This window comes from Camelus dromedarius, chromosome 31, assembly GCF_036321535.1.
Source record: "Camelus dromedarius isolate mCamDro1 chromosome 31, mCamDro1.pat, whole genome shotgun sequence".
Classification (NCBI taxonomy): Eukaryota; Metazoa; Chordata; class Mammalia; order Artiodactyla; family Camelidae; genus Camelus; species Camelus dromedarius.
This window is the reverse complement of record NC_087466.1, coordinates 13,595,612-13,617,108: the sequence shown is the minus strand read 5'-3', so window position 1 is coordinate 13,617,108 and position 21,497 is coordinate 13,595,612. Positions and strand designations below refer to the sequence as shown.

The window sequence follows — 21,497 nt, the reverse complement described above, 5'->3', positions numbered from 1 at the left end:
TTGCCAAGTGTGCGCATGAGTGTGTGTAGTTATGCTTCTGTAGGTGGATATGCGTACGTCACAAGCCGGGGGTGCTCTGGGGGAGAGGGTGGAAAGGGCCCAAAAGCCTGCTGCCTTCCCAGTGCCGCCCTTTCTCCTTCCCCTAATACTTTTCAATGGCTCATATGTGTCCCAAGCTTAGAGGAAAAAGGCTTAGAAAATCCTATACTTAGAAACCCCCAGCAGAACTGAGAGCTAAGACGGTGGGTCTCCAGGCTAGCGCTATCCACTGGGGGATCAGCTTCCTGCAAAGCTTCAAGGACCAGCCCATCAAGATGTCCCGTGACCACATCCCTGGGCCCACCTGGTAGCCAACCGGCCAGCGACATTCCCGTTCCTGCCTCTTACCCGCTGACCACCTTCTGCCACGTTTAAGAGGCCTCCGGGCAAGTGGCTGTGAGCGTGAGCCAGCTCAGCAAGTTCGGGTCCTCCGCGTTTCTATTTTGTACCGGCCGAATGAACGGAGGCAAATATGCTTCTGAAAGAAATCGTGATGATCTGGGAGAAAGTGGGGATTGATTTGCGGGGCCTTTCAAAGGCTTCCCGGGGTTGGTGCTGGAGGCTCCTAAATTAGCGACCCCACAGCGCCACCTGCTGGCTGGCAGCCTCCACTCTCCAGGATCCAAAACATGCCCGTGAGCTCAGAGCAGAATCCATCATTCAAGTCCGCATCATTGGCAAGATCAGTGACCCAGAGAGGGCAAAACCAGCCCAGGGACAGAGGGTGGGACCCCAGACCCTACCACCATCAATCACAATTTCAGTTACCAAGTTGCCCACCATGCTAAGGACCAGGGGTGCCGTGCTTTGAGAAAATACTTGACACCCAAAAAAGCAAATATGCCAGCACAACTATTTTTAATAATGGTGGCTATTTGCAGCACAAAAGGGCTCTTGGTTGTGCCAAAAACTCCTTTAAATAGCGAGTCCCATTGGTCTATTCAAAGTGCTGATTTACATACCGAGAAGAATGTAGAAACTTCTTGTTGAATATCAAGTGTCTCCATCAACTGAAAACCAGTTGGCAATGAAGAAAAAGCAGATCTGAAAATGCAACTGTAACTCAAAGAATACAAAAGATTTGATTCACTAAGATGTAGTAATCAACCCCCAAAGTCTTCAGGTGAAAAAAAAAATGCACTAGGTCTATACTGAAACTCTAAAGAGGGCCAGAATCATTGTAGTCTGAGGAGTCATTCTTGAAGCCATTCACTTAGCACAGAGCTCCTGCCCTTGAAATTCAAAAATCAATAGAAAGGGCATGACCTGGAAGACTGAACAAGTGTCTCTCTGGGTTTTCTCCTGAGTTCTGTGGACTTTGTAATATCAGTGGGTTTGTGCATAACAAAAACCCAAGCTTAAGGCCAAGTTCTTTTCCCTGGTCCCTAACAAGATGAGGACCCAGGCTGCAAAAGGGAGTGAAGCTTGGGATTCCGAGGAGAGATGGGATTTCACAGAATGGGGACATCACTGCCTGGGGCTCCAATGGGCTAGTGGTTCCTGGCAGAACTCCGATTGGTATTGAGAGCAGAACCTATTCCAGCAGCCGGATAAACCTGGGAGTCTCGGGTTCCTTTAATCAATAAATCTATCTTGAGTACCTACTACATGCTGTGCACTGTCCTAGGTGCCAGAATAGAGTAGGGGACAAAAGAGACAAATTCTCTGCCCTCTAGAGTTTACATTGTCCTTGGGGCCAAGGAAGGCAGGGGCAGGCAGGAGGCAGACCACAGAGCTTATAACGAAGTAAACTTTGCTGGGTGTCAGATGATGGTAAGTACAGGGGAGAATTGAGCAGGGGCAGGAAGACAGAAACGCAGTCAGGTCCGGGGACTGAACCCTGGGGTGCTCCACCGCCCAGAGTTAGGGAAGATGAGAAGGAACAGGCAGAGCAGACTGAGCAGGAGCAGCCAGAGAGAAGATCGAGAGAGTGTGGGGTGCTAGAATCCAGGAGAAGGGAGTTGAGAAGGAGCAGGTGACCAGCTGTATCCACCGCTGCTTGGGTGACCGCAATGAGCACTGGGAACTGGCAGCTGGATTTGCAATGAGGAGCTCATGGTTGACCTTGCTAAAAGCCGTGGGTGGTGTAGTATGATGGGGACAGAAGCCTGGTTGGCATGAGCCCCAGGAGAATGGAAGGAGGGGAGTTGTAGCCACAAGGACAGACAGAGGAGCAATGAAAGGGGGCAGGAACCGGTGGCCCTTAACTCTTCATTCCCCCTCCCTTCCCTCCAGCCGATCCACCATCTTCGTGCGTCTCCACACCAATGGGAACCAGGAGCTGCAGTACCAGCCTGGGGACCACCTGGGCGTCTTCCCGGGCAACCACGAGGACCTCGTGAACGCCCTGATCGAGCGGCTGGAGGACGCGCCCCCTGTCAACCAGCTGGTGAAGGTGGAGCTGCTGGAGGAACGGAACACGGCTTTGGGTAACTACGGTCGGCTGGGTACCCTACCCGGCCACTCCCAAGGGCCCTCCCCATCTCCAGGGAGTCCCAGAAAGAGGAGAAAGAGGAGTGTCTGGGGAAAGAGGAGACCCGTTCTTCTTCCCAATCACCAATCTAGCTAGGAGGGTTGTCTCTGTCACCCTCCAGTTTATGAGACAGAGGACACCCCCTTTCTCATGGCTAAACAGCGTTGGCCCAGCTGGCTGAGTGAACGTCCGTGATGCTGCAACATTGATGGCTTATCATCAAGGAGAAGGGGTGTCTCCCTTCCTTCATCAGCTGGACACCAATCTCAGCAGGGGCTGCTTGTCTTACTTCCTCCATCACCCCTGCCTCACTGCCTGCCAAGTAAATAGCAGCTGAAGTCTGCCCCTGCCTCCTCTTAGAATTGAAAGGCACTGGATAAAGTTCAGTGGCCCATTGTGATTGAACCACATTTCAAATCTCATTAGACCAAGTCCCAACCCATTTCAGTGACCGTCCTTGACATTCCTGTTAAAGAACTTTTAAAGGCAAAAGGTAAATGTCTCCGTGTTTCATCTCAGTAGCCACAGGTACAAGGAACTGTGGTGACCATACATGGTAGCCCAGTGATTCAGTGACCTGTCCCCTTTAAAAATGAGCCAGGATGTAAAGTCAGGGCAGAATGTGAGAACAGTATGTAGTCAAAGCTCTGGTGAAAATCCCTTTGGAAGGTACTGCTCTAGAGAAACACACTTTCTCTTAATAAATCCAGTCCAGCCAGTTCCTCCTGCACTTTGGAACAGTACTTTTTATCTTGAGTTGAGCCCCTGATGACGGAGAGGCTTGTGTTTAGGGGATATACTGGATTAAAGAACAGAAAGGCAGTGTTGTATAGTAGTTAATACATGGTCTGGAGCAGTACTGCCTGACTTTATGCGTTTGAGCTGTGTGACCTGGGGCAAATTCCTTAACCTCTTTGTGCTTCCATTTTCCTCAACTGCAACATGGAAATAATAATAGCACCCACGACCTAGGATTGTGGCGAGGATTAAATGAGTTAATAATATCAGGTGCTGAGAACAGTATGTGGCACATAGAAAGTGCTAGGTGAGTGTTGAGCATGTTAAACACCAGAATCCCACTCAGAGAGGTGAGAGGCTGATACCAAGAGAGGACAGATGGAGACAGAATAGACTCACAGCTCACGCTCAAGTTGGTGGCTCACTGCATAGAATGTCAGGGGACTGTCTCATGCTATTTTAATATTTGTTCATTCTTAAATTTTTGGATTAGTTTGCTCAATTGATTTTGGACATGGTTCTTGCACACACGAGGTGTCACGTAGTCCCCAGGGCCCCGGGTGTAGATGTGGGAGGTGGGAGGTGGACAGCCGAGGAGTTGCTTGGCTCTGGGGCAGTCCAGCTCACCAGGCCCCATGCTGCGCCCCTGACTTGGACCCAGGTCCTCGGAGCCCAGTCTCTCCTCCCCCCGCCCATGTCTCACCTCCTGTGCCTCCACAGGCGTTATCAGTAACTGGACCGATGAGCATCGCCTCCCGCCCTGCACCATCTTCCAGGCCTTCAAGTACTATCTGGACATCACCACGCCGCCGACGCCGCTGCAGCTGCAGCAGTTTGCCTCCCTGGCCACCAGTGAGAAAGAGAAGCAGCGTCTGCTGGTCCTTAGCAAGGTGGGTCCCTGGCCTCGGACAACCTCAAGGGGGCGCCTTCCGCCTCCCCTGTGGTTGGAGCGTTGTATAGTTATTACAGCGGTTGTCCAGCAGATGGCAGTCTTGAGCAAGGGCTGCCACGCTAGTTTGCAGAAGGTCGCCATTGGCTAGTCCTGGCCAGGATGAGGGTAACCCCATTGAATCTCCAAGTTCTCTGGCTGCAGTAGAAATTACTGTTCTAACTCTTTTTCCTCCTTCCTTTGGAACCTTTGAGCTTCCATTAGTTTTGTCGGAGTCCATGCTTAGAAGAATCCCACTGTGCCCTGTTTTAAAAATCAGCCTTTTTCAGTGCTGATGAGCTATAGGTATGCCTTCAAGATCTAGGCATCCTCGGATGGTAAAGTGAACCAAAAAGCTTAGCTTCTACCACCCTTGCTTAGAAACCAAGCTGCTGCAGAAAATCCTAGCTGGGAGGACCATTCAGACTTCCCCCAGTCGGGTCTCCTCCCCAGTAAGCAAGCTATCAGTGGAGCATGTGTAGAAGAGGGGATTGAATGGTGGTACAGCAAGTTTGTTTGTTTGTTTTTTAATTCAGGGAGTGCATATTATTTGAGTGATGAAAATAAACACCAGAAAACAAAAAACACTTAATAAATGGTACATGGTTACTTCTGAGGGGTTAGACACAGATTGGAGAGCATTATTTTTCATCAGAAGTTTTGCAGAATTATTTAACCTTTAAACTCTGTTCATGCACAACTTTGAAATTTTAAATGAATGAAAGCAGGGTAACAGGAAGAGAGAACAGAGCTTGCACTGTTTGCATGGGATTATTTAAAGCTGAATTTGATATAACTGTAGGAATCCGTTTCTTCCAAAAAGAGCAAACTCCATTAAAAGAATGAGGATTTTTATCAGGGGAAACCCCTGTGTGAGAGACCATGGGAAAGGAGTCAGATAAGGTGGAGAGAACCGTCAGACCTCAAAACAAGCCTGACCCCAAGTGAGGGAGAGAGCAGAAAGTTTGAATGGAGGCATCTGGGATAAGGTGGATGTCAGGTTTAGTGACTAGCTGCTCGGGCTCTTGGCCAGTTGCGCCCCTGCAGCTAGAGATCAGTAAGGCTGGGGACCTTGGGAGGCACATTCTCAAGAATGCCATCCCCTATCAATAAAGCAAGGATGGTCTTTAAGAACATGGGGAGAAGCTTTGGTACACAAGTCACTTGTAGTAGGCTTCACCCTTCTTAAAATCTGAGCTTCCTATAAGCTAAGGGCAGCTTCTAAGATATAGGAAAAAATAGCTCCAGAGCCCTAGAAAGTTCCTCTGGTCCCTGGTAACAGCTGTCTTTGCTGTCAGTGTACCCCTGAACGTGGTCCTCCACACTCCAGCCTGTTCCTTCGGGGTTGTCATTTACCGTCTTGAATGTGACCCATACTCTCCGAGGAGGCACCTCCAGACCCACAAATCATACACCTGCGAGTCATGACTCCGTCCCCATTGTATCTCTTGACCTCCCCAACTGGCAGGAGAGTGTAATGGTCAGGAGCATAGATTCTGGGGCCAGACTGCCCAGAACAGGGGTCTGCAAGGTTTTTTCCATAAGGGACCCAGTAGTAAGTATGTTAGACTCACAGTCCGTTTGTCACAACTATTCAGCTCTGCCATGGCACAGCAGCAAAGATGACCCAGAAATGAGTGAACATGGCTGGGTTCCAATCAAACTTTATTTGTGGACACTGAAATTTGAATTTCATAACATATTCTTATGTCATGAAATAGTATTGGGTTTTCCCACCAACTGTTTAAATATGTAAAAATTACTCTTAGCTCATGGGCCTTACAGAGTGAGTACTGAGCCAGATTTGGTTTGTGGGCTGAAGTTTGCCACCCCCTGACCTGGACTCACCACCTTGTATCCACCATGGGATTTTTATATACCTCAGTTTCCCAATCACTAAAATAGGCATGGTGATCAGACTTATTTCCTCAGATCCTTGCAAAAATGAAAACCCGGCACAGAATAATTCCTGTGTTGAGAGTTGACTGTTACTGTGTTTTTATTTGCCTTCTTCCCTGGACCTCCTCGAGCCCTCATGGGAAGCTTGTTCCAGGGGCTGGCTGCGAGTTCTTCTCTGTCCCTCTCCTCGGCACAGGGACTGCAGGAGTACGAGGAATGGAAGTGGGGCAAGAACCCCACCATCGTGGAGGTGCTGGAGGAGTTCCCGTCCGTCCAGATGCCCTCCACGCTGCTCCTGACCCAGCTGTCCCTGCTGCAGCCACGCTACTACTCCATCAGCTCCTCCCCAGACATGTACCCTGACGAGGTGCACCTCACTGTGGCCATCGTTTCCTACCGCACCCGAGGTGGGCAGAGGCGCTGGGCGAGCCCCCGGGTCGGCTCCCCCCAACACACCTTCCAGGGGTCTCTGCACATCTGTCTAAACCACTGCCAAGTCCCAAATCCCCTGGGAGGAGACTCACCCCACCCCCCACCCCCCGAGACCAGGAAACCGGGAAAAGAAACAGAGCAGCAAACTGTCCCCTTAGGCAGAGCCAGCTCTGTGCAGAATTAGGACGGAAACAAGGTGCACACTTGGAAACCTCTGCTCCCAAAGCCGGAGACCCTCCTTTACTCCCTTGCTCCCCTCATACCCCCAAGGCAGCAGCTAGAACAAGCCGCCACCACCCCTCCCCTCCGAGGGGGGAGCTCTCTGCTGCCTGATGCCTAGCTGATTACAGATGATTCGGCTTACCTGACCTCTGCTCCCGTGTTTTCCCTCTTTGATAAAGCAGTTAAAATGCACGGTGCCTGAGAGAGGACCCCGACAGGCTAGCGAGAGCATGTTGAGTAGGACCCTTTCAGTGGACAGGACTTGAATCTGACCCACACCTGTCCAGCAGTTTCGTAGCCACGAGCTCACCCCAGCTTCACCATTTCCTCCTGCCCTTCAGAGGAAGGGATCCAGACAAGGAACTCTAAGGCAGAGACTTCGGCGTTGGGACCGTGAGCCTTCTGCACTGGAGAGGGGGTTAGGTCAGGGACTGGGAAGCTTGGGGGACGGCAGAAGGTGAGCCCGGTCACCTTGGTTGCTCTGTTAGATGGAGAAGGACCAGTTCACCACGGCGTGTGCTCCTCCTGGCTGAATCGGATCCAGGCTGATGAAGCGGTGCCCTGTTTCGTGAGAGGGTGAGTGGCAAATGAGGACAAATAAGCAGCCATCCCGAATCTGCATCCCGATGTCTTTAGCTGGGCTGGGTGGTCCAGCCTGCAGGGTTCTAGGGAGGCGGCGGAGTCAGGCGGGATTGAGATCGCATTCTGCACCACTCCGGGTCGGTTGTTCAGGAAACAGGATCGGGGGGGGGCGCAGAGTAACACTGCAGAAGCTAAGCAAGTCCTCGAGCCAAACTCAGGTCAATGCAACAGATCCTCACCCAGTGCGCGTACTGTGCTCGATGCTGGGGTTACAGCAGACGCCAGGCAAGTGCAGCTTCGGCCTTCATGGAATTCGCAGACTAGTGGAATTTCTATCCAGAGTCTGCTGCTCACCCCATCTGTTCCCAGTTTCTCAGAGACCAGGAAGATTTAACCCCTCTCCCCATCAATCTGGGCATTTCCTCCCAGACTCAGTTTTAAAAGTGGTTTCTGCCTACTCGTGTCTTGCACTTAAAAATGTGCTAAAGGGATCAATTTCGTGTCAGGTGGTCCTACCACAATCAATCAGTCAAATTAAAAAATCTAACTTTAAAAAATAAAAAACAAGAGGTGTGTCTGCGCCGAAGCCCACTGTAAGTACCTGCTTAGCCCGCCGATAACTCCCCTACCTCAGCAGTGGACTCGGCCGGCCATTTTTCTCAGCTGTTCAGGGTGGGATGGTCATGGTGTGGTCAGCATCAGAATCCCCTCGGGTGCTTCAAAACTGCGGAGTCCTGAGCCCAGACTTACTGCATTGCCCAGGACTCTGCCACCCCTTTTAATATCACCATGTGATTCTCTTGTACCCTGAAGTCTGTGACTCCCTGACGTGGGAAGATCTCATGGGTGGTTAATTCAGTGATTCTCAACCAGGGGTGATTTTTGCCTCCCAGGGGGTGCTTGGCCATGTCTAGAGATAGTTTTGGTTGTCACAGCCGGAAGGTGCTCCTGGCATCTAACAGGTAGAGGCCTGGGTACTTAGTATCCTGTAACGCACAGGACAGCCCCCACCACGGAGAATTGTGCAGCCCCAAATGTCAACAGTGCCAAGGTAGGGACTCTGCTTAGCTTAGCTCAGCAATGGGGATAATTGGGAAATGCAGCGATAACCAGACCCTCAGGACCTCCTGTTTGGAGAATTCCCCAAATTTATGAGACCTTTCACGCTGGTAAGGGTCACTTGATCCCCAGTGAGCTACCCAAGATGGCCACCTGGTTTACCTAAGACCCAGCAGTTCTTGATCAGATTTGAGTTCCACAAGCCTTCTGACTCTCTCTCTTCCTTGTCCAGAGCGCCCAGCTTCCACCTGCCCCGAAACCCCCAAGTGCCCTGTATCCTGGTTGGCCCGGGCACTGGCATCGCCCCTTTCCGAAGCTTCTGGCAGCAACGGCAGTTTGATATCCAGCACAAAGGTGGGTCCAGCAGCCATGGGATCTCCACCCATGGAGTGGCCCGCCTGCATCCCAGCAGCCTGGAGACACAACGATGTTCTCTCTCCTTTGTGTCACCACCTGGGGAGGGCCTGGGGGAGCAGAGTAGTGACCTGACCCACTGGGTGAAGTTCCTGGTATAATTCAAAGGACCTGCCCAAGCAAATCCACACAGCTTGTCCCAAGGCCTGTAATTCCAACCCTAGAAGACATTTTTTTCAACTGCTAAACTAGGACCCCATCTTAAAACGTAAGCAGCCCTAGAAGGGGTTAGCATTAAGCCTTAGCAGGTGTGTGTTTATGTCCCAGAGGCTTCAATGTGAGAGACACAACAGGTCAGCTTTGAGAGGAGAGAAAGAAACCCACAGGCTGTGTAAGACGCTTCTTTTCCTCAGGCCTTTGGAGGGGGGTAATTAAGTTTATTTAATTATTTATCTGTTTTAATGGAGGTACTGGGGATTGAACCCAGGACCCCCTGCATGCTAAGCATGAGCTCTACCACTGAGCTCTACCCTCCCTGTAAAAGAGGCTCTTTTAAGCCCCGTCACTGCTTGGACGAGTTCATGCCGTTACGGTACTGGGTACTTGTCTACCTTTATCCTTTCTGATCCTCCAGTGACATCACATGTAGTCATTTTGCCCTCAGTGGTACCCCAGGTAGCTAGCGACTTCTAGGCTCTTAAGATTCTGTCCTTATTAAAGTTAATTCCTCTATTAAATACAATTTGTTGTTAGAAATAGTCATTTCTTTAAAAAAAAAAAGAAAGAAAGAAAGAAACCCACAGGAGGTTTTTTGGTTCTTTTTAAAAGATGGTTTGTTTGTTTTTGTTTTTTTTTCTTATTAGAAACCCACTGTTTCGACATGCTTTAAACAGGGATTTACTGAGCATCTCATGAATGCCAAACACGATTGTGGGTGCTGGAGGCATAGCAATGAACAAGACAGAAACAACTTTAAAAAAAAACAAAGCTTGCCCCAGTGAAACCGTCATTCTAATAAAATAGCTAATATGTATAAAGTGTAGTTGACCCTTGAATGACATGGGTTTGAACTGCAGAGGTCCACTTATATGCAGACTTTTTTCATTAAATGCATGCTTCTGGTACTGCACCATTTGGGGTTGGTTGAAAACCCGCAAATGCAGAGCCTCAGATGCAGGGAGCCGCCCATGGGACTTGAGCATCCCTGGGTTTTGGTATCCAGGGCAGGTCCTGGAACTGATCCCCGTGGATACCAAGGGACAACTGTATTCGCTGTGTCCCAGGCACAGTTCTCATATTTTACATTTATTTCTCCCAATGACCCAGTGAGGTTAGATGGTACTATTGCTGTCATTTTGTACATTGGGACACGGAGACGTAGAAAGTTAGGTAAATTGCTCAGGATCACACACGGCTGAGATTTGAACCCAGCAGTCCAGCTTCAGAGTCTGGAGGTTTTTAGCACTCCCCAGTGGTGGGAGCTGCTCAGTGGCCGGGGGTGGAAGGAAGGATTAAAACCCAGAGAAGAGAAGTCTGCCGAAGTCTGAACACACTTGCCCGGTTTTGCCTGGTTTTGCCGTTTCCCTCGGTGAGTGCATGTATGCGTGAATACACAGACCGTCGGCCCCGGTGTCCGTGTCCCTCTGCCCACGTGGCACATGCTAAGGTTCCCAGCACCCCTGGCACCACCAGCCACCCCCTCCGAGTCAAGCATCAGAGCTTCCAGTGACATGAGATCTTTCCGGTCCCCAGGAATGAGTCCCTGCCCCATGGTCCTGGTCTTCGGGTGCCGACAGTCCAAGATAGACCACATCTACAGAGAGGAGACCCTACAGGCCAAGAGCAAGGGGGTCTTCAGAGAACTGTACACAGCCTACTCCCGGGAGCCCGACAAACCAAAGGTAACCCCCAGCCCGTTCATGGTCCCCCCACCCCTGCCCAACATACACGCAAGCTCGCACACACAGGCACATCCTGCTCCCAGAAGCCCCCTCACCCTTTCTCAGTTCTCCTCCACTGACATTGCTCTGTACTTCAGGAAGCAAGGAGCCTAAAAATATTGATTTAAAATATTTAACAGCACTTATTATACAATGCCACTTGTAGGAAATATCCAGAACAGCCAAATCCGTGGAGACAGAAAGCGGCTTTGTGGTTGCCGGGGGCTGTAGGGAGTGGGGGAGATGGGGAGTGACTCCTTATGGGTACAGGGTTCCTTTGGGGGGATGAAAAGGTTCTAGAACTGGGTAGCAGGGATGGTTGCACAACGTTGTGAACATACTTAATGCCGCTGAATTGTATTGTATACTAAAGTACACATAAGTTTTATGTTATGCGTATTGTATCACAATAAAAATGTTTAGAGATAGGAATTTTAAAAATTAAACAGCCCATAAGCAAGAGACACGACAAGTCAGAATGGACACAGGACACGAGACTGGAGCTCGCTCCTAGTGGATCTTGCGGCGGGGGGTCTCAACTGGACCCCCCCAGGGCGTCCCAGGAAAGGGGCCAGGACAGCAGGGGAGGCGGGCAGGCCTTCGGACGGTCTGGGCAGCGGCTGCTTGACAACCAGCAAGGAAGTTCATCAGTGTTTTAACAGCGGGTACGGCCATGCCAGGACGTGCCAGCTGAATGTTGGGCTCGCCCAGGGGAAGTTTCCTGAGCAAGTTAAAGATGCCCTGGGCCAACCAGACAAATCCCCTTAGAGGCCAGATTGGACACCCGTGCCCACCGGATGTTCACATAGCCCGCCTCTCTTATTCCAGCAATTACTGCAGCAGCTGGCTTTGCCCAGGTGGGACCTGACGGCCCCTCACCTGGCCCCCATCTCGCTGTCTGCCCTGGCGCCCTGGCACAGGATGCCTGCAGTGCCAGCCCCGCACCCAGACGTGTGCCGGCGTTAACACCCCGTGGGTGACCACTGGCCATTAGAGAGAGGAGCGGGTGGGCAACGCCCCTCCAGGGGATGGGTCTGGGGTGGGTGCTGCATGACTCCCTAGAGGGTCCTTAGCAGAGCTGAGCTCCAGAGTAGGGAGCAGCTCATCACACCCTCAGATCAGCCTTCCCTCCTTCCCTGCTTCCCTCTTCCCAGTCCCCTGCATCGCTGCACAAAATATATACCTGCCCACGAGCCCCTGGGCCAGGCTCTGCTCCCCGGGGGACGTGAGCCACCCAGGATCACCCTGCAGCCCTGGCCCCTTCTCACTGGTCCTCCTGCTCCCCGCAGAAGTACGTGCAGGACATCCTACAGGAGCAGCTGGCGGAACCCGTGTACCGAGCCCTGAAGGAGCAAGGGGGCCACATTTACGTCTGTGGGGACGTCACCATGGCCGCTGATGTCCTCAAAGCCATCCAGCGCATCATGACCCAGCAGGGGAAACTCTCGGTAGAGGATGCTGGCGTGTTTATCAGCAGGCTGAGGGTGAGTGATGGGCTGGCTTCTAGGATTCCTTTTCCAGCCCCCAGCTTCCTGTCTCCTTTTCCTTATCTTACCTGTCTTGACAATTAGGGGAGCCACAATGACATCCCTGCTCCCATTTTCCCATTTATGACTGGGGACAGAGGATACAGGTGGTCGCAAACCATAGTGAGAGAAAAGGAAGGGTGGCGGGTGAGCAGTTGCATGTAGTAAATATAGCAGGGAGCTGTGATGTGTGAAAATAACAAGTGGGTGGACCACTGGGCAGCTAGACAAAAGCCCTCCTAACCCAACTTTTCCTGCCCTGGAACCAAGCTGCAGCACTGCCCTGTGCAGTTGCGCAGGTTGGGTACTGCCCAAAAAGATTTGTCCAAGGCAGACAAGTGGAGGATGAAAGCCACCGCAAGCTTGGCTCTCCAGGCAGTGCACCTTGGCATGGAACTGCGTTCACCCCAGAAGGAGGGGTGCTTTTTCCTAATTTGCACAAAAGGCTAGTCACAGCACAGCAAGCCAAGTGCTAACTATATGGCCAACTGCCCGAAGGGAATAAACTGAGCCCCAGGCCTCCACAGAGCTCCAGGGGTGGTCCCATTCTTCTCCCTACTTCTTGAATGAGCAGTAAGCAAAATATTTTTGCAGAAGAAGCCCTTGCTCTGATTCTGATGTTCAATCCTATTAGGTTAAAAAAACAAAAAACAAAAACTTTGGAGCAGTGGAGCCCCTCCACCTCCATCACTCGGTCTCTTTGGGATGAGCCTTGGGAGACACTTTTGTAGATTCTGCAGAACTCTGCGGAATAAGGTTGGAAAACCACCCCAACTTAAAATGAACCCACTCTACAGATGGGCAACTTTCCTCAAAACCTTTGGGACCAATGATACCAGAACTTAACTCTGATGAGTGTGTGATTCCCCGACCACCACCTCTCCTCAGCAGGGAGGTGCAGTTTCCCCTTGTTTAATCCTCTGAGATGTTCTTAATACCCATCCGTCAGTCCTGCCAGAGGAGCTCCAGTGGCTACAGAAACTCTTAGATGCCACAAGTCCACCGTCACTTGGGCTGTTTCTTGAGTTCTTTGTTTGGCTGTCTGTTTCTGGGCAAAGCTGAGCTTCGGATAAACTCATGTGTCCCAAGAAATCTCCACTTTGGCAACCGTGGTGTCCCCTGAGCGCTAAGCGGGCACTTTTTCTTTTCTCCCTTTTTCACTGGTCCCCTCTGGGCTCTGATGTTTCAAACTAAACCCAGCCGTGCCCAGATCTGAACTTGCAGGATCGAGGAGAAGGGTGGAAAGGGGGAAATGGACAGGTTTCGACAGAACCTCATCACTGTTTCTGGATGGTAACATAAGGGTTCTTTGCCAGCTGGGCTAGAAAGGCCCCATGCCCTGGAGGGCACAGGGTCTTGCCAAAACAGAGTCTTGGAGACCAGAGGGGTCCCCGGGGGGCCCAGGGTTATACCTCATTTCTTAAGAAACCATCTTCTTTAGGGATATTCCATTCCAGGGTATCACCATGTTTGCCTGTCTCCGTGCTTTTGGCTGGCATTTGAGGTCTGTTTCCTGGCTGTTTCTGTCCCCTAGGATGACAACCGGTACCATGAGGATATTTTTGGGGTCACCCTGCGCACATATGAAGTGACCAACCGCCTTAGATCTGAATCCATTGCCTTCATCGAGGAAAGCAAAAAAGATACTGACGAGTAAGCTGGGTCCATCCCATGGGCAGGGTTCCGGGTCCTGACGGGCAGGGGTGTCTGACTTCACTGTCCACAGTTTTCCCACGTGGCATTCCCAGCCCAGCACTGTCAGCACCACCTGGGAATGTGTTAGCAATGCAGGTTCCCAGGCCGCCCCAGCCCTGCTGAGTCTGAAACACTGGGGTCGGGCACAGAACCGTTTGTGTGTTTACACACAAGTGTGGGAACCCCGCCCTTGGATGTCACCTTCCACCCGGTGCAGATGGCTCTCGTCACTGCAGATTCGTTATTCCTGTTCACTACGTCTAGCGTTTATATCCCCTCCCTCGCCCCCGACCTCGCCGCCACACTGCTGCTGGCATTCTCAGCGATGCAAACTCCAATCGTTTTTGGTATTATTTTGAAAATTTCACTTGTCCTCTCGAAATTGCCGGAAACGGCCTGAGGTACCAGAATACTGGGATTGAGTCTCGCTATTTAAACCTTACGTTACTGCCTTGACGTGTCCCCCGGATGGTAACGTCCCTCCCCCAGTCTCTTCCACAGAATACCTCCGACCCACCCCCGCGTGCCCTTTATGTTAAACCTGGTGGGAGTTCAGCTGTTTCGTTCTCAGTGGGGCACGCACACTCCATTTCTTATGAGTCCTCATCTCCCCTCCTTGCAATGACACAGAAGTCTCAAAAACAGACTTTGGGGTCCAGCCGGCTGAGGTCACAGCTCCTCTAGTTGTCAGAGAGCTCCCTGAAATGTCCCTCGTCCTGGCTGGCTGTGTGGGTGTGGGTGAGCATTCATTCATCGTTCATTCAGCCAGTCAGGAGGAGCCCCAAGACCCTGGGGCTGCCGAGGAGATAAGAGACAAAGGCCAGGGCTCGGGTGCTTGTCTCTGGGTCTCTCTAGAGAAACAGAGCAGCCTTGCTCCTGCACCACTAACTCCCTCCCCACTTCTCCTCCTACAGGGTTTTCAGCTCCTAACTGGACCCTCTTGCCCGTACGGATGGCAGGGTGGCCGCCCCCGCACTCGGCGGGGGTGGCTGCGGGTTCTATAAGCGTGGACACCGCTGAACTCTTCCTCCAGCCCCCCCGCCGCGGCCCCCACTCTGCCTTGTCCTGTCGCCGTGTCCTGGTCCTCCTCTCCTGAGTTCTCACCTCTCTGTGGTTTCCTTGGCCCTCTTGGGTTTTCTCCTTGAGTTTTCCTGCTGCAGTGCAATGCCTTTATAATCCGCAGTGGCTCTTACAAAACCTGTCTCCCTCCCCCTTCTTTCCGACAAGGGCAGATCTCCGCTGCATGAAACCCCTGGAACATGGCTGTGGCTCGTGTTAGGGTGTTTTCTGGGGTTTGCCCTGGAGAGGCTGCAGGGACCAGGCGGAAGAGTTTTCTGAGCTAGTCCCTCGGCTGTTCAAATCCTCCCATCCTTTTTTATGATGACGTTCTGGTCGTGCAAGCGTGTGTGTGTGTGTGTGTGTGCGCGCGTGTGATGGGCCTGGGTCTCCGTCTGTCCTTTAGCCCGTGTAAGCATGTCGCCTGCAGACTCTCGGTGCCACGAAATATGCCCCGGCCCCTGCTGGGACCTCACGCGTCCATAACTAAGGGTCTGTGCTGGTATCCCTGAAACCCTTGGAAGCATCGTAATTGTCCTGGTTTTAAAGGATCAGGGCACGGAGGTGGGGTATGATGATCAAGGGGGAAATCTGCAACGAAAGGGGGAATCACAGCATTGGATGATTTAGATACACCAGGTAGCAGAGCCCTTACTGGGAAATTAACCCATTTAATGGATTGGGCAAACCTGCTGCCAAGCAACCCCCGCCTGCCCGCCCCAGTCAGGATCACCTGAACTGGCCCTCCCCAGGCAGTCCCACCCACAAGACTGAGAGTAACGTGGTCTGAGGGAATGAGCTGGAAATAGGAACCCCCCCAGCTTTGCCACTGGATAACTTCAGACATCACCTGTCCTCGTTTCCCTAGTCACAATGATGTTATGAAGCTAAAAAAGTAGGACTGGATGGAACTTTAAAGTTGTGGAGACTGGAAACAATAACCAGGAAGAATATCATTGTTATTTTTTTATCCCCCACCCCCAAATGGGGCTTGCTTTTTCAGCCTTGGGGATAAAATAACCGAAGCCAGTGAAATTGGATCAGGTTGGAGAGGGAGACCATCACGAGGCACCTCGCGGCTTCTTCCCAGGTGGGGAGAGCCTGCCCTCGTGCTTTTTGGCCTTCTAACAGACAGTTCCCCCACATTTTTAACCCGATAAAATAATTTGGACAAATAAATTATCCCCAACTCAGATCAGAAACGGGCAGCAAGGAATCTGGGCAGGTGCAATTTCTCCCTGGCAGGTACCCAGCTCAGTTCATCTTCTTGGATGAAATGGGGTGGAAGGGTTCCCTTTCTACATGTAAGTGCTAAAAAGTCAGTGGTGAGAGGCACCCACCACAGCCAAGAAATCCCACTGACCCCCAGGAACTGCCTTCCCCAGGGCTGAAAGGGAGGCAAGCAGCCAGGTCTGGTCTTCTGCCTTGTTTGGTTTGGTTTGGTTGCACAGAAAGATGGCCTTCCCTTGGTATACTGCACATGGCGCTTCTTCCTTGATTCTCAGTTTGGGGGTCTGCCAAAGGGAGAGTGCCCTGGCCCTCGGTGGAGGGACCTTAGATTGGAGGTGCCAGAGGGGAGTCCCCAGGAGGGGACAACCTCAGAGACTCTTAAAGACAAAGAGTAAATCTATCTCACCTTTTTTCCACCCTCCCTGGCAGCCCCCGCTGGTGTCACATCCCTGGCACCCGGGGTTCGACCTCATGCCAGTTATGATTCCCCAGCCTGCCTTTAATCCTGTTTTCTCCTGCTCAGGCTCCCGGGGCACAGAGACCAAGAACTCGGCATGCCCAGTTGACCCTTTCTGACCTGGAAGGAAGCCCATTCTAAACCCTTTCTTTCCTGCTAACTTAGCTCTCCTCCCAGGGGCTTCCTTTCCAAGCCTTCGAGCCTTTTGGAGATACCTCTTAAGATGTCATTAGCTCCCCAGGGACTGAAATGCTGTGTCCAGCCTCCATCACAGAGGAATTAATCAGCGCTCCCCTCTCCAAATCAAGCTTTATGCATGAAAGCTTTTCCATCGCCAGATAAACACTTATGAGCACTTACTCCATGCCAGGCACCTTCTTCAGAAATCCCTCCCCTTCTAGTAGCAAGCAGACAGATGGAAACATCATCTTGTTTTATCAGGGAATCCAAAGAAATTATTATATAACCAGGATCCATCTTTCTTCCCAAGAAGGATTTTGTTTTTAAGTAAATGCCTCTCAACCCCCAACACAAAGTGGCTTTGTAACTCCTGGCTGGAAGACAGGAGACTGGTCTGATGTGTTTCTCACAGTTGCCAAAATCTCTGATACCAAAAGCCTCGCTGTAAGGAGCCTATCAGGAGTGGAGCCCTGATTTCCTATTCCACTCTGACCCAGGGTGGCTAAATGCTGCCCTCTTGTGGTGGTTTTTTTAGTTCCGTCCTGGTAGCCTGCAAGTTTTGGTTTAGCAGTCGGTGAGCAAAAAACAGGGTTGACTGGGCATTGGGGGGTTGTCCTGGTTTCTCTCTGCCTCTTGAATTGGCCAACAGTAGCTCCAGCTCCATTTCACAGAAGTGAGTTTGGCCAGGAGGAAGGAGACGTCCCCTACAACAGTCCTATTCCTGCACCTTGGGTTGCCAAAGCAGCAGAAATAAACTCCCTGAGTGGAAACGGGTTTTCTCTTGGTTTCTGTGGAGTCAGACAGCCCGGTATCTTTGCTCTGTGGGGGGGATGCTTCAGACGCACCAAAGTGGAATTTTAGAAGCAGACCTGAGTCCAGATACTAACTCTGCCTCTGTTTCTGTAGACAGCTGTGAGTTGGTGACCTAACCTTTCTGAGTCCACATAACCACCTGTATACCAAGGTGGAGTAAATGAGATAATGCCCATTAAGTGCCCGGTTACAGTACCTGGCCCAGTGTAAGGTATCACTTTTTTTTTTCACTTAATCTGTATCATTTCTTCCCTCTCCAATATGTAGAAGGCACAGTGTCATGTACAGATCAGAACACAGTTCCTTCCTTATAGGAGGTTTGGGTCTGTATGCAGAGACACAGGTCTTAGAATCTGCCTCAGGTCTGGGGCTTGAGAAATTGATGGGTTTCCACCAGCGGGTTTGGGAAAACAAGGTGGCCAGGCTGTGGGAAGAGTGAGCGGAAAGGCATGGATGGGAAGCATGTGGGGTGAATCAGGGCTCCAGACACAGCAGCCTGGCTCTGGAAGGCTGAGGGAGGTGGAGGTACACTGGCAGGGACAGGTAGGGAGCGGTGAGTCGCATGCCAAGGGATTTTTGGCTTTATTTGGTAGGCAATAGCACCTTAGGAGTGTTTTGTTTTTTTTTAAGGGGAAAATAAGGTGATTGGGGTTATGCTTGGGAAAGAATGTTCTGGCTGCAGCGTAGAGAGTGGGTGGCTGGCCTTTTGAACTATCAGTGGGTTATTGCAGTAACCCAGGGCTCAAATGAGGGCAGGGGCAGATGTAGTGATAAGAGCATTCCAGGGGTTGAATTCCCAGGACACTGATCTGTGGTGGAGGATGAGAACAAAGGGAAAGTCAAGAGTCTTGCCTCTAGGCTGAGAAAGGGGTCTCAAGAGAAAAAACAGGCTCAGAGGAAAGATAAGTCTTGGGTGTTGACATAATAGCCAGCTTCTCCCCGAGTCAACAGGGTGGATCATTCCAAGGTCCAGCCACGCTTAGATGTGCTGAAAGAGAACAGACCCCAGGCCGGCAGACATCGGCCTTAGAACACAGGACCTTCTTGCCAAACACACTCTCAGCAGCCACCTGCTTTGGGTTTCCAAAAGAAGGTCAGGTTTTGCCCCAAGTCAGAAGCAAGTGAGATGTTCTGACCCAGATCATGGTACAAATGGTTCCTGCCAGGATGGGCAAGCCGCTGTCTGGGCCCCCTCAGTCCTACAGCATCGGCCCCTTTGAATTCATGACATTCAGAAAAGCGTGGACTTTTTGTTTACTTGTATGTTTCCATCACTGCTGCCCCTTCTCCAGCTCTTCCCCGAGCCCACCCTACCCTCCGAGCCGTCTGTCTGAACCCGCGTGTTCATCTGAGGCTGTCTGCCAGTGACAAGGAAAAAGAAATATTAATCTGGGTTTCCCAAGTGCCCTGTCCACGCTCCCTGTCTTCTCCTGCATCCAAATGTGCCATTTGGCTCAGGAATTAAAGACCAAGAGCTGGGATAGAGGAAAAAGGATTTGAAAAGCTGAGGGAGTGACCGTGCCCCCTAGGGACTCAACACAGATGGTTGTCATACACCTGAATTTGGCCTTTTGGGACTAAGAGTAGCCTGGCCTCTCCTCTCTCTCCCACGCCCACCCCGTCCCGGGTCCACCTGCCGGTCCCTGCCAGGTGTCACAGCCAGCTCACCCCAAACACTGATGTGTCTCAGATGTGAGGACCTGCACAAACTGTCACCCCTGGAAAGGGGCTGTTTGGGGTCTGTTCTCTATCAATACTTGTCAGCCGCATGCAAGGGATGCGATCAGGAGTAAAAATGCCTTGGTATGTTTCTGAGTTTGTTGCATCCCAGGATATCTCTGCATGGTTGTGAGCAAGCAGGGCAGGTGTGTCTGGTCCAGAGCAGAGCCCTTTCTTAACCAGGTGGCCCTGGCAGGCAGGAACGAATCTGCCTGAAGAGGCAGCTTTCCATGGTGTTCTAGCAAATGACTCCAGGCCATCAGAGTGCTCAGACGGGGCTCCCGGGGGGCTCTGAGAGACTCTGGTCCAGGCTCTATCAGTTTGAGCACTATTGGCGTTTGTTGCTGGAGAATTCTTTGTGGTGGGGGCGTCCTGGGCATTGTAGGGTGTTGAGTGGCACCCCTGGCTTCCACCCGCCGGGTGTCAGTAGCAGTACCCCCGCCCCCAAGTTGTGACAACCAAACATGTCTTCGGACGTTGCCAGATGTCCCCTCGGGGCAACAGAATCTCTACGGGCTGCCCCAGGCCTTCTCACCATCGACCTTCTGGAATAATCAGAGCATTTCTCAGCCCAGTGCTTTTCTTTCTATTATCTGCTGCCAAATTGAGAGTTGACGGATTTCAAGAGGGAATAAAAAAAAAGTGTGGTTTCACTAGCTCCCTCCCAAGACGGAAGGCATGAGCCCCATTTTGGTAAGCTACCGTGCCCTTGGCATCCATTCTGATTAAGACCCACGGAGGCCCGTGCCCTCCCGTGCCCCCCGCCTCGCCTCCGCCCCGTTTTCTGTGTCGTTGTGTTGTTGTGATTGTCAGACCCACTCCGGGCTCAGCAGTGGTTTTCCCGGGTGGCCCCGGGGGGCGGCCCCGGGTCCCTGTGCCAGTGGGTTTCCGTTCCGGGGCTGGGGGGCCGGGGAGGTGGGCCGAGCGGGTGTCGCCTCTCACCACACACATGCTGCCGGAAACTCGGATCCCCCCTACCTCTAAGCTCTCGATGCTGCTAATCTCTGCCAAGTGTCCCGTGTGCTCCAGCACCTTCCCCGAAGGACTGACGCCCGCCCCACGCTCTCTGCGAGGTTGTCCAGGCCACGCCCGCCGCATGCCCCTCTTCTGTGCTCTTATCTTCTAATTGGATGGAACTCAACACACGTCTACTTATGCCTGTTTGCATCATGGTCAAAATATTAAAAAGTGGACTCGACTCGACTCACTGTGGTCTTTTGTTTGATTGGCTTGGAATGCCTCACGCCTTTGCTCCTTGTCGCAGTGCCCAGTCGGCGTCCCCAGGAAGCCCATGCTGAGACAGAGGTGGCAGGAGGCTGACTGGGGGAGCGCCCTTGGAAGGGAAGGGGCTGTCAGGGGGGAGCTGGAGCTGCGATACTGTCTCAACAGAAACTTCAGCCAACCCTGCAGGGAATTCTGAAGATGATCTTGTAGAGCTGTCCCATATGGGACAAGAAGACCCCACAGTCTGCAGCAGAAGCCATGCCCCAAAGGGCTGAGGTCGTTCCCATAGCTGGGGGAAGAGTTCTTGAACCCTGACCTGGGTCTGGGTGGCACTTAGCACCCGGTCCACCCTCCTTCCGCTCACCTTTGCCACCATCACAGCTGCATCTGTAAAAAGGGCGCCAGAAATGGTCCCACCTTCAGCCCCAGCCCTTCCTCCCTGTATCCACCACCCTGACACCCTAAACCTCAGTCCTGGCGGGCTTCAGACCCAGTTTCAAAAGGAAGAGTCCTCAAAAGCACTAAAAGGACAGATGAAGAGGAGCTGACCCCAAACACCCAGACAGAGCGGCCACTCTAAATGGGTCACCTCGGGGAGGGGGTCTTAAGGCTTTATCATGCTCTCTGGACATGGCCACTTAGATGCTCTGGCCATTTTCACCTTCACACCTACTTCCTGGTCATAAAGCACCAACACTAGATACCTTCTAAACTGCAGAGGCACTTACCCAACATCAAGCACCCCCTTCACACCTTTTCTGACTCCTCTGCCCCATCCACGAGCCTCAGGCCCAAGTTCCAGCATGGAATGCAGCTCAGAGAGGAAGCAGGGAACCTGAGCACCCGGCTCTACGCTGCCCTCCAAAATTAGCTGAATTGAAATAACAGTTACCCGGTGCCAGGCTGCACAAGAATGACACGTTATCATCGC

General features: G+C 51.9%; 1 protein-coding gene across 2 annotated transcripts in view; it reads left to right on the top strand.

Moving 5' to 3' along the window:
• NOS1 (nitric oxide synthase 1) overlaps window positions 1–20,545 on the top strand; it is a 105,708-nt gene extending 85,163 nt beyond the window's left edge. For both annotated transcript variants that reach the window (XM_031442832.2, XM_064481172.1), the window contains 9 exons: window positions 2,275–2,468; window positions 3,971–4,140; window positions 6,274–6,484; window positions 7,220–7,307; window positions 8,605–8,726; window positions 10,479–10,627; window positions 11,956–12,150; window positions 13,727–13,845; window positions 14,802–20,545. In XM_031442832.2, coding sequence (XP_031298692.1) covers window positions 2,275–2,468; window positions 3,971–4,140; window positions 6,274–6,484; window positions 7,220–7,307; window positions 8,605–8,726; window positions 10,479–10,627; window positions 11,956–12,150; window positions 13,727–13,845; window positions 14,802–14,817 — 1,264 coding nt within the window. In that variant the 3' untranslated portion in view covers window positions 14,818–20,545. The remainder of the gene's footprint in view (window positions 1–2,274; window positions 2,469–3,970; window positions 4,141–6,273; window positions 6,485–7,219; window positions 7,308–8,604; window positions 8,727–10,478; window positions 10,628–11,955; window positions 12,151–13,726; window positions 13,846–14,801) is intronic.
• The last annotated feature ends 952 nt before the right edge of the window (window positions 20,546–21,497 follow it).